This window comes from Ruditapes philippinarum, unplaced genomic scaffold (genome assembly GCF_026571515.1).
Source record: "Ruditapes philippinarum isolate M1 unplaced genomic scaffold, ASM2657151v2 ctg2851_1_1_1_1, whole genome shotgun sequence".
NCBI classification, from domain to species: domain Eukaryota; kingdom Metazoa; phylum Mollusca; class Bivalvia; order Venerida; family Veneridae; genus Ruditapes; species Ruditapes philippinarum.
Window position 1 is genome coordinate 137,277 of NW_026860083.1, and position 16,909 is coordinate 154,185.

The 16,909-nt window shown below is 35.9% G+C and overlaps 1 protein-coding gene across 1 annotated transcript in view; it reads right to left on the minus strand.

The window, feature by feature from the left end:
• LOC132758790 (serine-rich adhesin for platelets-like) overlaps positions 1-16,909 on the minus strand; it is a 56,277-nt gene that overhangs the window by 16,225 nt on the left and 23,143 nt on the right. Inside the window, 16 exon segments of the mRNA XM_060750487.1 lie at positions 489-2,797; positions 3,593-3,710; positions 4,335-5,080; positions 5,137-5,213; positions 5,270-5,600; positions 5,646-6,017; positions 6,733-6,871; positions 7,337-7,638; positions 10,262-11,125; positions 11,226-11,616; positions 11,979-12,173; positions 12,304-12,464; positions 12,546-12,701; positions 14,229-14,349; positions 15,097-16,271; positions 16,533-16,647. Coding sequence (XP_060606470.1) covers positions 489-2,797; positions 3,593-3,710; positions 4,335-5,080; positions 5,137-5,213; positions 5,270-5,600; positions 5,646-6,017; positions 6,733-6,871; positions 7,337-7,638; positions 10,262-11,125; positions 11,226-11,616; positions 11,979-12,173; positions 12,304-12,464; positions 12,546-12,701; positions 14,229-14,349; positions 15,097-16,271; positions 16,533-16,647 — 7,572 coding nt within the window.

The window sequence follows — 16,909 nt, forward strand, 5'->3', positions numbered from 1 at the left end:
TAAACGAGCGCCGATGTGATATTACTTGTTGATTAATGTGCCTTTTACACCTCTTAACATCGTCTCTATGATATTGTAAGGCTCGTAAATGACTGTGTCTTATACATACAGTAATTATATACAAAGTCAACATATAAATGCATAGTTCGTACAATTATGTGTCATCAACGTATCTAAGAAAGCATAAAAACCAGGATCAACTAAAATATTTAAACTATTTAATTTGTAAATATAAGTACTCAATATTTGAAAAAAGTGATCCACCGGAAGCATTAAAACAGGAAAATTACATGAAAATTGCAGACTCGGTTTGCTGGATTCTGTACATGAAAGATAATGAAAAAGTGCAACATCACTCACGCCCCTAGCACAGGCTTGAGCGTTACTCAAATCAATTTCACTTATTATGTTGTTTTTATATCTATACTAGAATGTGATTTTTGAAATAATATCTGCTTTAAAAAAGTTCCCTGAGGCAGAGATCTTACCGTATTTGGTAATTTCAATGATGTTTCATTCTCAAAATGCAATGTCACTTCATACGTAAATCTTTTCTCATCATTACCATTAACCAAGGTGATGTTAACAAGTTCCCTTGCATTTACACGAACATTTATGTCAACAGGACTTGCAGCGGTAATTGTCAGCATACCATCCCTACCTGGCCTCAAAGACGTCTTTTGATCATCATTATCTAAAAGATTGTCTCCGTTGCTATTCGTAATATTTATGTTTTTATCTGGAATCTTTGAAACATTTGAAACCTCTTTAAACATTCCTTCGTAAACTTCACATGGATAAACAGTAGTGGACGGTGATGTTGGTGTCGGACTCGTAGTTGGAGATGTTGATACTGTTGTTGTTGATGTTGTACTTCGAGAAGATGAAGGTGTTGTGCTCTCTGTCGGGGTAGTAATTGCTGTTGAGCTTGTTGTACTAGATGTGGTTGACGTTGTTGGGCTTGTAGTACTTGGCGTTGAGCTTGTTGTACTAGATGTGGTTGACGATGTTGGGCTTGTAGTACTTGGCGTTGAGCTTGTTGTACTAGATGTGGTTGACGTTGTTGGACTTGTAGTACTTGCTGTTGAGCTTGTTGTACTAGATGTGGTTGACGATGATGGGCTTGTAGTACTTGGCGTTGAGCTTGTTGTACTAGATGTGGTTGACGTTGTTGGGCTTGTAGTACTTGCTGTTGAGCTTGTTGTACTAGATGTGGTTGACGATGTTGGGCTTGTAGTACTTGGCGTTGAGCTTGTTGTACTAGATGTGGTTGACGTTGTTGGGCTTGTAGTACTTGATGTTGTACTTGTTGTACCAGATGTGGTTGACATTGTTGGACTTGTAGTACTTGGTGTTGTACTTGTTGAACTTGGTGTGGTTGACGTTGTTGGGCTTGTAGTACTTAGTGTTGTGCTTGTTGTACTAGATGTAGTTGACGTTGTTGGGCTTGTAGTACTTGGTGTTGTGCTTGTTGTACTAGATGTTGTTGACGTTGTTGGGCTTGTAGTACTTGGTGTTGTGCTTGTTGTACTAGATGTGGTTGACGTTGTTGGGCTTGTAGTACTTGGTGTTGTTGTACTAGATGTTGTCGACGTTGATGGGCTTGTAGTACTTGGTGTTGTGCTTGTTGTACTTGATGTGGTTGACGTTGTTGGACTTGTAGTACTTGGTGTTGTACTTGATGTGGTTGACGTTGTTGGGCTTGTAGTACCTGTTGATGTGCTTGTTGTACTAGATTTGGTTGACGTTGTTGGGCTTGTAGTAGTTGGTGTTGTGCTTGTTGTACTAGATGTGGTTGACGTTGTTGGGCTTGTAGTACTTGGTGTTGAACTTGTTGTACTTGATGTTGTTGACGTTGTTGGACTTGTAGTACTTGGTGTTGTGCTTGTTGTACTAGATGTGGTTGACGTTGTTGGACTTGTAGTACTTGTTGATGTGCTTGTTGTACTAGATTTGGTTGTTGTTGTTGCGCTTGTAGTACTTGGTGTTGTGCTTGTTGTACTAGATGTGCTGTACGTTGTTGGGCTTGTTGTGCTTGGTGTTGTACTTGTTGTACTTGATGTTGTGCTTGTTGTACTAGACGTGGTTGACGTTGTTGGACTTGTTGTACTTGGTGTTGTGCTTGTTGTACCAGATGTGGTTGACGTTGTTGGGCTTGTAGTACTTGGTGTTGTGCTTGTTGTACTAGATGTGGTGGACGTTGTCGGACTTGTAGTACTTGTTGATGTGCTTGTTGTACTAGATGTTGTTGACGTTGTTGGGCTTGTAGTAGTTGGTGTTGTGCTAGTTGTACTAGATGTGGTTGACGATGTGGGGCTTGTTGTACTTGGTGTTGTGCTAGTTGTACTAGATGTGGTTGATGTTGTTGGGCTTGTAGTACTTGGTGTTGTGCTTGTTGTACTAGATGTGGTTGACGTTGTTGGACTTGTAGTACTTGGTGTTGTGCTTGTTGTACTAGATGTGGTTGACGTTGTTGGGCTTGTAGTACTTGGTGTTGTGCTTGTTGTACTAGATGTGGTTGACGTTGTTGGACTTGTAGTACTTGTTGATCTGCTTGTTGTACTAGATGTGGTTGAAGTTGTTGGACTTGTAGTACTTGGTGTTGTGCTTGTTGAACTAGATGTGGTCGAAGTTGTTGGGCTCGTGGTACTTGTTGTTGTGCTTGTTGTACTAGATTTGGTCGAAGTTGTTGGGCTCGTGGTACTTGGTGTTGTGCTTGTTGTACTTGACGATGTTGTTGTTGGAGTTGTCGATGTTGTTGTGGAGGTTGTAGTCGGGTGTGTTGGTTCTTCTGGAGCTATTAAAAAGCAAAGTTCAGATAGACTTCTTCTTTGCAATAATGTGATTAATCAAATGTTATGCAATGGTAAAATCTATCTGAATATAAGTTAGGAAATTGCAATGAAATACTTTTGATTAATATTGGTTTTAGGTTCATTTCGTTCTGTTGTAGGACAGAAATTACTTAAAAATGTATTTCAATGTTGTAAAATATATTTATATGGTCGCCATTTTCGTGTTACTCAACTTTCATTCTGCGAGAAGCAAAACACATGTCCTCAGAAAGCTAATACAAACAATAATGCTTTTCCATATGCCAAACGATTGTAATAAAATTATGATTGACAGATAATATGTTATTTTTTCTAAAGAGCCCACATTCTCAGTAGTATCGGTCCCGTTTACAAATGCTTTGTCGTGCACAACTAAGAAATTTACGAGAAAAATAGTGCGGCACTTTTCGATTTGTCACTAAAACACGTTTTTCTTTCCGTTGCGTTCGTATTTGTGCTTTATGATTGACATGTATTTTAGGGGAATGGTCTCTTTGAGAAACTTCGCATATGTGTTCGATTATGTTAAACATGTTTATGCCATTACACTATTTTTAAGTAAAAGGTGATAAATATCATTAATATATAGTTAATGAGAGGTGTTCATATCGTGTAAGAATACAAATTAAATATTAGTTATATGGATCGTGTTAGATTATAAGATAAATATAAAAGTTCGTATAAGAAAACGAAATATAAATCATCTGAGAACGTCTGATAGAGACTTTTTATTACTTATCATTCATTAGCATACTTACGTTCGAAGCATCCTATAAAGCTAGTAGCCACACGAATAGGTGGTGTAAAGTCTGTCAATATTATCTTGACTTTCTTCACTTTCTTCTCGTGTACTCCGACTACTTCTTCATTCCAAAACTAAATTACAAATACACTAGAGTTGTATAAAGTTTATTGTTATTCAATCTGATGGTGAATAAGCAAAACAAAACGCTTGATTTACATCGATAATTGCCAGATTGCTATAGAATCGTTAAATGAAGCATTTTAACTGCACCTAACATATCGTAACCTTAGTGCAAACTGGTTAACTTCAATTAAATTGAGATGAAATTAACCTGTTACTGTACTGAGGTCACAAGATGCTGCTACAAGTAATCACACTTATCGTAAATGGAAAGAAAAATTTAAGAAACAAAAACTATAAACAGTATCTGTTGCTTAATTTGAAAAATTTCAAAAAATACAGCTCAGTTTAAACACATTTATCAAAGCCAGTGCATGATGAAATATTGAAGCTTGTTTAAATGGTTCACACATGCGAAGACAGGGTCGGCAAATGTTGAAATTGTGTTGAGGGACATTACTCTTTACTCCCGACGCAAACGTTTCCCTCAAAGACATAAAATTTTGTTGAATGTATTATAGACATATAAATACTTCAAGTTAACACACTAAAATAAAATAAGATTACTTTTATCCGTATCTCTAACAATAGGAAATAATATAATTTCATTTAGGAAAGTTTTTTTTTATACATACCACGTCTGTATAAACTTCTGGCTCTTCAGTATTGGCATAATCCAAAATCAGTTGATATGCTATATTTTTATTGCTTCTTTCTGTCAAAAGTTTCACCAGGGAAAGCGTAGTTGCGTTCATTGTGAATGACATATTTACCGGAGCCTGCGCATCTATTGTCAAGTAGTTTTCATCTTGATTTCTCAAGTTTTTAGTAAGTTTGCCGCCATTTGTTAAATCCTCACCTAAGCTGTTAGTGACTTGTATATAGTTATCAGGTATATATGTTTCATTTTGCTCGTTCATGAGCATACCTTCATCAACGCAATATCCTTCGGTTGTACTGCTTACAGTAGTGGTGTAAGAAGTGGTTGACGGTGTTGAGGAAGTTGTTGGTGAGGTGGATGTACTTGTTGATGTTGATGTCGATAAGCTTGTAGTACTTGGTGTTGTACTTGTTGTACTAGATGTGGTTGACGTTGTTGGACTTGTAGTACTTGGTGTTGTGCTTGTTGTACTAGATGTGGTTGACGTTGTTGGGCTTGTAGTACTTGGTGTTGTGCTTGTTGTACTAGATGTGGTTGACGTTGTTGGGCTTGTAGTACTTGGTGTTGTGCTTGTTGTACTAGATGTGGTTGACGTTGTTGGGCTTGTAGTACTTGGTGTTGTGCTTGTTGTACTAGATGTGGTTGACGTTGTTGGACTTGTAGTACTTGGTGTTGTACTTGTTGTACTTGATGTGGTTGACGTCGTTAGGCTTGTAGGTACTTGAATGTTGTGCTTGTTGTACTAGATGTGGTTGACGTTGTTGGGCTTGTAGTACTTGGTGTTTGTGCTTGTTGTACTAGATGTGGGTTGACGTTGTCGGGACTTGTAGTACTTGGTGTTGTGCTTGTTGTACTTAAATGTGGTTGAAGTTGTTGGGCTTGTAGTACTTGATGTTGTGCTTGTTGTACTAGATGTGGTTGACGTTGTTGGGCTTGTAGAACTTGGTTGTTGTGCTTGTTGTACTAGATGTGGTTGTCGTTGTTGGGCTTGTAGAACTTGGTGTGGTGCTTGTTGTACTAGATGTGGTTGACGTTGTTGGACTTGTAGTACTTGGTGTTGTACTAGATGTTGTTGACGTTGTTGGACTTGTGGTACTTGGTGTTGTGCTTGTTGTACTAGATGTGGTTGACGTTGTTGGGCTTGTAGTACTTGGTGTTGTACCAGATGTGGTTGACGTTGTTGGACTTGTAGTACTTGGTGTTGTGCTTGTTGTACTTGATGTGGTTGAACGTTGTTGGGCTTTGTTGGACTTTAGAGTTGTTGACTCGCTGTTGTAGTAGTTACTTAGTGTTGTACTAGATGTGGTTGACGTTGTTAGACTTGTGGTACTTGGTGTTGTGCTTGTTGTACTAGATGTGGTTGACGTCGTTGGGCTTGTAGAACTTGGTGTTGTGCTTGTTGTACTAGATGTGGTTGACGTTGTTGGGCTTGTAGTACTTGGTGTTGTGCTTGTTGTACTAGATGTGGTTGACGTCGTTAGGCTTGTAGTACTTGGTGTTGTGCTTACTGTACTTGATGTGGTTGATGTTGTTGGACTTGTAGTACTTTGTGTTGTGCTTGTTGTACTAGATGTTGTTGACGTTGTTGGGCTTGTTGTACTAGATGTGGTTGACGTTGTAGTACTTGGTGTTGATGTAACTGTTGTAAATGTTGACCCTATCCAAAAAGCATTGTTTCATCATTAATTTTATTACTGCTTTTTATTTATAACTTGAGTCATTGTTCATGTATTATGTGCTTTTACCAATACGGGGAATGGTGATGCAAGTTATCATTTGGTGAAAACATTACGACCAAAAAAAACAAATATGTACCTAAAGGGACTTTGGTAAATATTGTTTAAATAGGAAAATAAGATAATTACCAAATCATCATTTTATTTGCATATTTTCAATTAAAACAAAAGCATTCTTTGAAAAAGTCCAAGACCAACGGATGTAATAAATTTATAATATAGGTATACACTGATTTAATACAGATGGTTAACATTCTTTGTAAAAAGGCCATTATTGTTGTCGCCTTTTCAAATTGAATAACCTAGCAAAAATTGACAATAAAGCTCAGACAGTTGTTACTCAGAATATTTTAGATATTGATATTATTGCTCCCACTGATTGTAGCCACCAGGATTTATTGTTTTTATTTTACAAGTATTTAAAGGGAACAACTGCAGTCTTTACTGACAATGCCGGATGAAAATTACGTATACTAAGCCAGTTTGCTTAAAAGCCACACTTACAAATCAATACTATGGGAATATTTAAACATAAACACAATCATATATCCAATATTGAAGCTATATTACTTATATACAATATAAAGTTTAACTAATTGAACCTATAAATATTATCGACGACGTTAATATACTCACGTTTTCCATAGCACCCGAAAACTGACAATTTGATTTCCATTTTGCTATATCCCGGTTTGATGAATATTGTTATCTTTAAGTTAGTGAGATCATGACGATCTGGACGGAATACAGCTATCTCTTCAGGAAGGAAATAATCCTGTGGAAAAAAAAATACACAGATAAAAAATACAGTAATCATTAAAAGTAAACTAACCAATGCTCTGGCAATGTTTAACCATGTTTTAGAGATCTAAGTGCGCGATGGATAGCGGAAATGGTTATTAAACTGACCAATACTGAGCAATATCAGTCTGCACTGCACCGCATGCATTTAATCAGACTTGATATGATATGTTTGTTTAGTTTTGTAGTTTCATATTCAAATCTATTAAATTATTATTAAACAATAAAAATATTTTATTTTTCAACAATATAAGTATTTCGTTTCAAATGTAAAGCATATTAAATATACTATACCAAAACTTGCTGGATAAAACCCGATATAGCACTTGTCTTAGGTATTGTTTGTTTGTATTCGTAAGGAATTTGGCATTATTGTCCCCCTTCCTAAAAAGGAACGATAACTCCTAACTCTGGGAAGAAATTTTATAGGGTTACGTACCTTGTTAACTTCAGTACGCAGCAATTCCCATGTGCCTGGATTAGTTCTAGACATGTAATGTACTTGGAATTTTTGGACACCCTCATGAAGTGGTAATTTCACAGAATTAATGATGTCATTTTCGTGAAGACTTATGTTAGAAACAAAGCCACTTTCATCGGGATTAGAGACGGTAAGATTGCCAGACGTGCCCGGTCTTAGTGACTCTTTTTCAAGTGATGCAAGTTCTTCGTGATTTGGGAAAGCAATATTGTTACTTGGTATGTAATAAGGTTTCTCCATACCATCCTCCTCGTTACATACTGGAAGACATAAACAAGCAAACATTGTTATATAGAAACGCATATATGGTAAAGAAATAACATGTTTCAAAGAAATAAAATCAATGTAAATACATGTAGTTAAAATATTTGTAAATGATCGACATAAATAAAAAAATAATGTGCAAAGATGAAACAATGCAGCGGAATCAAATGATTGTAAACTAGTAAAAAGTTAAAAAGAAATGAATAAAATGTAAACCAGTTAAAATGCGGTAAAGAAATTAATTAATTGTAATCAATAATTTGAAGGAAAATGATATAAAATGTTAAGAAGTTAAAATGGTTGTTAACAAATAAAATAAATGTAAACAAGTTGTATCATGGTTGTAAAGAGGTAAAATGTTTTTGTTAAGTTAAAGTTAATGTTGATCACTGAAAATAAATTTGATATCAATAAAGTAGCACTGTTAACGATTGGCATATCTGTGAATGAGGAAATTGATAGGTTGCACCGAGATAAAGCAACGAAAACAAGTTGAAAATGAGTGGAGATAAGTATAAAATAAAGTGTTATTATTGTGAACATATCAAGTTATTGTTGACAAAATGAAGTTATTGTCAAGAAAATTATTAAACAAGTAAAATATTCATCTTATAAAAAAACAAAAAGTGGCGAAATGAACCATGTGTTTAAGAAGTGAAATAATATAGTCTACGGACGGACATCTTGACAAGAAAGATTATCTTAAATAACATGAATCTTGTTTATAACAAGCAAATGTCTATTCAGATATTACTACTTTGTAAACGAGTCGTTTTTTTCTCCCTTATTATGACGATTACGATATAAAATTAATTGTTGGCATAATTTTTTTGTGTCAAATTTCATCCCCTTACATATGCCTGAATTGAATGAATTTATATAGGTTTGCTGCTTCTGTTGATCTCTTGAACATTTTAAATACTGATATCTGACTAGCTATCCTGTAAGAATAATATTTAATTGGTGTTTAGACATGTTAAATTATAAGACAAGCGTTTTTTTGTGTGGAAAATAATCGCTTTAAATCAATGTCATATCTAACTTTGATCACCTTGATAAGATCAGACCCTCTTTTCACCTACAAACAATATCATTCCCTTAAAAGATTGCCTTAAAATAATGTCATATCTTCATTCGACAGCCTCAAAACCAGATAGTATACTCGTTTACATTCATCGTCCAAATGCATGTACCACTATCAATTACAGTAAGAAAAATGCACGCTTTCCTCACCAAAAGATGTTACAAAACAGCCAAAATATCGTAGTTACCACAGATATAGCTAATGTGAAACACAATACCTGCAGCAACAGCGATATTCAAGCTGAAGCCTTTCCTACACAATGCGTACATACTCGGAACACTTTGTCTCCATCCCTATCCAACGTTTGTCTTGAACAAGGCTTTTCGTTACTCCTGGTCATTCCAGAGCGTTGAATTTTACAAGATAACGGAGGTGACGACACAATTAACTAGATTCTCGCCAAGTGATGATGTGTAAAATAATATAAAAGCAATTGATAAAATGCTTGTGCACAACAGATGCTGAATAAGTCGAGTTCTTTCTTCCAGAGGAATAATTGATGTATCTTTAGGCGCACCCAACTGTAGTTCTTCTCTGTTAAATCCCTCGCGAGGACATAGACTGCTGATGCCGAAGATGTGACATTTGATGATGATTCTGATATCGTTCCAGAATTGTTGAAAACGAGTTTGCTGACGATTAAGTAGAAGTTGTAAGTATATAAGTTGTCAAACTGGCTACAGTTCACATCTTGCAACGTTTATATATGAATCGTGGTGTTAGAAGCTGATTTAGAAATATATTAAATATGACTAACCTTAGTTTGTTTATAATCATGACATTGTTTCTTATGTGAAGCTTATAACCGTGTTACGGATGATTTTTATTTATCGTTTTGTCATTAAATTTTCGATTGAAATATGACGTACACCCTCTTAGGCAGTGAGAGGTTTGCAAGAACACAAAAATGCAAGGATTCGTACACAAACCTCTACCTTCAAGAATTAGTTGAAACACAAAAAAATGTAATGTGATTTCCAATGTCAGTACATTTTTTTTCTGTATTTGAAGATTACTTAATGTTGTTGCAACAAAGACTGTTGCGAAGACATTGCAAAGTACTATTATGTAAGAACGTTTATATTATTGCAACTAAGTATGTTTTGATGTGGATGACAATTGTAAGTACGATTATGTTTTGTAGCTGTGCTTTACGGTTGTGCTGTTGCAATACATCAGGTTGTAATGAGGTTGCCAATATAAGTACATTCGTGTGTTATAGATGTGTATTATGTTCGTACTGTTGCAACACATAATATAGTGTTGTGGTCAGGTTGCCAATATAAGTAAAATCGTACTTTCTAGCATTGTGACACGTTTGTTCTGTCTAAACCCATAATATTGTGTTGTCGTTATAAATTACAATTATAAATATTATATTTTGTAGTTGTACATTAAGTTTTTACAATTTATCTAAAGCCAGTGTTTGTGAGTAATTCATAACGGAAATACTAAAAATGGACTGATGACAAAAACAACTTTAATAACAACAGTAGCAATTAAATCAATTAGATATATAACAAAACATTTCTTACCGGTAGTACTTGGTGTGTACGTTGGAGTAACTGTTGTGCTTATCGTACTTGAAGGTGTGGTAGAACTTGGTGTTGTGAACGATGTGGTTGACGTTGTTTCACTTACTGTACTTGTTGTTGGGCTTGTTGTACTAGATGAGATTGACGTTGTTGGACTTGTAGTACTTGTTGTTGTACTTGATGTAGTTGACGTTGTGGGGCTTGTAGTACTTGGTGTTGTGCTTGTTGTACTAGATGAGATTGACGTTGTTGGACTTGTTGTACTTGATGTTGTGCTTGTTGTACTTGATGTGGTTGACGTTGTTGGACTTGTTGTACTAGATGTAGTTGACGTTGTTGGGCTTGTAGTACTTGGTGTTGTGCTTGTTGTACTAGATGTTGTTGACGTTGTTGGGCTTGAAGTACTTGATGTTGTGCTTGTTGTACTTGGTGTGGTTGACGTTGTTGGGCTTGTAGTACTTGGTGTTGTGCTTGTTGTACTAGATGTGGTTGACGTTGTTTGACTTGTTGTGCCTGATGTGGTTGACGTTGTTGGGCTTGTAGTACTTGATGTAGTTGACGTTGTTGGGCTTGTTGTAGCCTGATGTGTTGACGTTGTTGGGCTTGCTAGTACTTGATGCTTTGTACTTGTTGTGATGTGCGTTGACGTTTTGGGCCTTGTAGTACTTGGTGTTAACCTTGATGTAGTTGGACGGCTTGTTGGGCTTGTAGTACTTGGTGTTTGTGCTTGTTGTACTTGATGTGGTTGACGTTGTTGGGGCTTGTATGTACTTGACTGTGAGTTGACCGGTTGTTGAGGCTTGTATGTACTTGAATGTTGTTGACGTTGTTGGGCTTGTAGTACTTGGTGTTGTGCTTGTTGTACTTGATGTGGTTGACGTTGTTGGGCTTGTTGTACTAGATGTGGTTGACGTTGTTGGGCTTGTAGTACTTGGTGTAGTTGACGTTGTTGGGCTTGTAGTACTTGGTGTTGTGCTTGTTGTACTTGATGTGGTTGACGTTGTTGGACTTGTTGTACTTGATGTGGTTGACGTTGTTGGGCTTGTTGTACTTGATGTGGTTGACGTTGTTGGGCTTGTAGTACTTGGTGTTGTACTTGTTGTCCTTGATGTGGTTGACGTCGTTGGGTTTGTAGTACTTGGTGTAGTTGACGTTGTTGGGCTTGTTGTACTTGATGTAGTTGACGTTGTTGGGCTTGTAGTACTTGATGTTGTTACTTGATGTGTTGACGTTTGTTGGACTTGTTGTACTTGATGTGAAGTTGGGCTTGTACTTAGTACTTGGTGTCGTGCTTGTTGTACTTGACGTGTTGACGTTGGTTGGGCTTGTAGTACTTGGTGTTGTACTTGTTGTACCTAGATGTGGATTGACGTGGTTGGGCTTTGTAGTACTTGGTGTTGTACTTGTTGTACTAGATGTGGTTGAGATTGTTGTTGGGCTTGTAGTACTTAGTGTTGTACTTGAATGTGGTTTAACGTCGTTTGTGCTTGTAGTACTTGGCGTTGTGCTTGTTGTACTAGATGTTTGGTTGGACGTTTGTTGGGCTGACGTCGTTTGTTAGTACTTGGTGTTGGTACTTGTTGTACTAGATGTATGTTGTTGGGCTTGTAGTACTTGGTGTGTGCTTGTTGTACCTGATGTGATGTTGTTGGGACCTTGTAGTACTTGGTGTTGTGCTTGTTGTACTGATGTTGTTGACGTGGTTTGCTTGTAGTACTTGGTGTTGTGCTTGTTGTACTATTATGTGGTTGACGATGTGTTGACTTGTTGTAGTTGTGTTGTGCTTGTTGTACTTGATGTTGGTTGACGTGGTTGGGCTTGTAGTACTTGGTGTTGTGCTTGTTGTACTAGATGTTGTTGACGTTGTTGGGCTTGTTAGTACTAGATGTGGTTGACGTTGTTGGGCTTGTAGCTACTAGATGTGGTTGACTGTTGTTGGGCTAGTAGTACTTGGTGTTGTGCTTTTTGTAGCTAAATGTTGTCGACGTTGTTGGGCTTGTAGTACTATATGTGTGTTGACGTTGTTTGGGCTTTTGTAGTACTTGTGTTGTGCTTGTTGTTACTTGTTGTACTGATGTTGTTGGGCTTGTAGTACTTGGTGTTGTGCTTGTTGTACTAGGATGTGGTTGACGTTGTTGGGCTTGTAGTAATTGGTGTTGTGCTTGTTGTACTAGATTGTTGTCGACGTTGTTGGCTTGTAGTACTAGATGTTGTGTCGACGTTGTTGGGCTTGTAGTACTTGGTGTTGTGCTTGTTGTACTAGATGTTGTTGGGCTTGTAGTACTTGGTGTTGTGCTTGTTGTACTAGATGTTGTCGACGTTGTTGGGCTTGTAGTACTTGGTGTTGTACTTGTTGTTGGCGTTGTATATGTTGATTTCGATGTTGTTGTTGTTTGACTTGTTGTAGATGTTGTCGGTGGTACTGTTGGTTCCTCTGGGGCTGAAATATATATTGTTGTCTTTATCTTTCATTCCAAACTATTTAAGGACTAATATACTCAGGTGAGAAAATAATGCTTATTGTGTATGCCTGTAGCTTTATTCAAATGCTTGTTTTGACATATGTTTATATTTTCTAATGAGCTCAAAAACCGATAAATGCAGTCACAATATGTAATTGTACTTTATAATAAAAGTTATTGTATTATTACAATAAATTATTTTTTTATCTGTTGATATATCTTTCCATTTAAGAATGAGAACAAAAATACACACTGTTAAAGCAGCCACGGACGCTTATGTAGAAACCAAAGGGTGGTGTGAAGACACTAATGTTTAATTTGACATTTATCACGTTGTCCGCATCTATCTTTACTTTAGTATTGCCCAGGTACTGAAAACAAGAAACAAACCACAATTATGATAGCATAATCATTTAAAACCCTTGTGCTAGGATTAACATATTTACATAGAAAATATAGGGAGAATGAATTTAAATTTAATTTGAAAATTTCAACGTTGCATGATATTTGAACATGATAAAAGAATCATTAATTAAAAAAAAAAACCTGACATAACTTCATTAACTGCCTTAATTTCCAATATTTAAAAAAAAAGAAACGAACATACCGTATCGTTTAACTTATAGGACTCGGTTCCATTTTCGAAATGAAATGATGATTTCATATTCTATGTTGTTACTTGTCTCCTGTGTGAACAGTTCTAAATGTACTCAGTACCGAAGCTTTCATATCTAGTGAGACAATAACGGGGCTGGAACATTTATTAGGAAAGAAAGTGCTTTTCATTTTTATAAGGTTAATTTTCCCTTTTTTTTTGTCCCCTTATTTGGGTTAAAATCCTTTACCGTTTTACATTGGGGGACCGTATGTTTTAGTCAGGGATATAAAGGGTTTATTTATGTGCAGTTTCCCTGCCTTTTGTCGAAAAAAAAAAAAATTTAAAAAAAAGTGTTGTACTTTGGGTAATGGGAAAATTTTTTTGCTGGGGGTTGGTTGTGAATGTCGGCAGCGTTTTTTGTTGTTGTACAGCTGTTTTTCGGAGTTTGTTGTTTTTGGGGTAGGTGTTTTTTACCGGTTCACCTATATAAAGAAAGATAAAATTAAAAAAAAGCATTAACATAATGTTAAGAAATTCCTCTGAAGAAAATTCTATAAATAGACTATGCTGCTCTCCTTTGTGAGTTTTTAAAGCCTAACTACTTTAGAGCCCGTGTTGTATGGATTAACCCCGAATCGTATCTCCAGAAATCTCAATATATAAAGAATCTAGTAAAACCTATATCAAATGTAGAATTAAATTAATATTTTATAATGTTATTATAAAAACACATCCTAAGTTTTTTAGACGTCACACACCATGACCAACCGAATATATTTTCTTTCAAAATGACTTTGAAAGACAAATCGTTAAATAATTAAAATAATTCAGTTGTCTGACCAAATTATCTAAAGTAATTATTAAATCAATCTTAGTAAAAGAGCATTCAATACAAATATGTTCTTACCTTTAAAACATGCAAATATACTGAGTTCCTTTATAGTAATTGGAGCTACATAGTCGGTTATTCTAATTGTAACATATGTCACATTAGCCTCGTTAATAACAGCAGTACTGGAGTCCTGATACTAGAAAAATCAAAATCAAATTCACATCAATCATTTTGTTTCATTGAAATCAAGTTTGCAAAAAGAAGTCGATTTAATTATCAACGGTATTTGCCATGGAGTAAAAAAAAATGTAAAAGAATTGTTTGTATCTTTCTATTTCTTGTCAGGCTGTAAAATTCTGGCAAAGAGTATGTGTGATAATACACAGCTTATAAATTAATGCGCCCAAAAGAACGTCTCTATGATATCATATAACTTGCTATTTATGGTCTCCTATACATATCTGAATAGCGTATATATAAATATGATATATTTCGAAAATTACGTGTGTTTTATACACATCAAACGAGCGCCGATGTGATATTACTTGTTGATTAATGTGCCTATTACACCTCTTAACATCGTCTCTATGATATTGTAAGGCTCGTAAATGACTGTGTCTTATACATACAGTAATTATATACAAAGTCAATATGATAATGCATAAGGTCGTAAAATTATGTGTCATCAACGTATCTAAGAAAGCATAAAAACCAGGATCAACTAAAATATTTTAAACTAAATTACATGAAAATTGCAGACTTGGTTTGCTGGATTCTGCACATAAAAGATAATGAAAAAGTACAATATCCCTCACGCCCCTAGCACCGGCTTGAGCTCTACTCAAATCACTTTCACTTATTATGTTGTTCTTATATCTATACTAGAGCGTGATTTTTGAAATAATATCTGCTTTAAAAAAGTTCCCTTGGACAGAGATCTTACCGTATTTGGTAATATCGATGATGTTTCATTCTCAAAATGCAATGTCACTTCATACGTAAATCTTTTCTCATCATTACCATTAACCAAGGTGATGTTAACAAGTTCCCTTGCATTTACACGAACATTTATGTCAACAGGACTTGCAGCGGTAATTGTCAGCATACCATCCCTACCTGGCCTCAAAGACGTCTTTTGATCATCATTATCTAAAAGACTGTCTCCGTTGCTATTCGTTATATTTATGTTTTTATCTGGAATCTTTGAAACATTTGAAGCCTCTTTAAACATTCCTTCGTAAACTTTACATGGAGGAACAGTAGTGGACGGTGATGTTGGTGTCGGACTTGTAGTTGGAGATGTTGATACTGTTGTGGTTGATGCTGTACTTCGAGAAGATAAAGGTGTTGTGCTCTCTGTCGGGGTAGTTGATACTGTCGTTGTGGAGGTGGTACTTTGTGTGGTTGATGGTGTTGTAACTGTTGTTGGACTTGTTGATGTCGTTTTTGATGTAGTGCTTGACGTTGACGAAGGTGTTGTGCTTTCTGTCGGGGTAGTTGATACTGTCGTTGTGGAGGTGGTACTTTGTGTGGTTGATGGTGTTGTAACTGTTGTTGGTGTGGTTGATGTCGTTGTTGATGTAGTGCTTGACGTTGACGAAGGTGTTGTGCTTTCAGTCGGGGTAGTTGATACTGTAGTTGTGGAGGTGGTACTTTGTGTGGTTGATGGTGTTGTAACTGTTGTTGGACTTGTTGATGTCGTTTTTGATGTAGTGCTTGACGTTGACGAAGGTGTTGTGCTTTCTGTCGGGGTAGTTGATACTGTAGTTGTGGAGGTGGTACTTTGTGTGGTTGATGGTGTTGTAACTGTTGTTGGTGTGGTTGATGTCGTTTTTGATGTAGTGCTTGACGTTGACGAAGGTGTTGTGCTTTCAGTCGGGGTAGTTGACACTGTAGTCGTAGATGTTGAGCTTGAAGTAGACGATGGTGTCCAACTAGTAGTTTCAGATGTTGAAAACTTTGTTGTTGAAGGTGTCGTTGAAGTAATTGTTGTTGTTGAAGTTTTACTTGAAGTAGATACTGGCGTCGTTGTACTAAACGTTGGCAATGTGGGTATAGTGATTGTAACAGTTGAAGCTGAAGTTGTAGGAGGTGTTGGTGTTGTTCCTGAACCTGGAACTGTTTAAATAAAAATATATTTATACATAGCAGAGTTGCGGAATCAATCTTAAATGCATGTTCTATTTTCGTTCAGTAACGATAGAAAATATTTAAAAAAAACATATTGTCTTGTTTGTATTTCATGTTATGATTACTTTTTATCGTTTGAATTGTAAAACAAATATAAATCACAAAGTTTGGCAATAATACTGAAGAGAACAATCGATTATATGAAACATGAAACTGCACAATATTATTACTACAGGAATAAAAGTATACCTCTGAAACAACCATGGATGCTTAGTTTGAAAGCCTTAGGCTCATTTATTACCACTTCTATAGTTATTTGCCCAACTTCTTTTACAAATACAGATGAAGAGCTCGTTGAAAGATTCTGAAAAGTTGAATGATAAATTGCATTTAGTTTCTGATTTTGCGTTCTGCTCTTTCGACAGTGGTCAATTTATTACATAGAAATAATCTTAAGATGTATATGACGATACATATATTGATTATTGAAATTTTAAAATAGGAAACACTTCAACTTGATAGCAGTTTAATATGAAAATAGAGTCAAGTCAATGGAATCGCATACAAATGTCTTAAAATCAAGTTGAATAGATATTTCAAATGTTGGAATAAATTTATCAATAAAT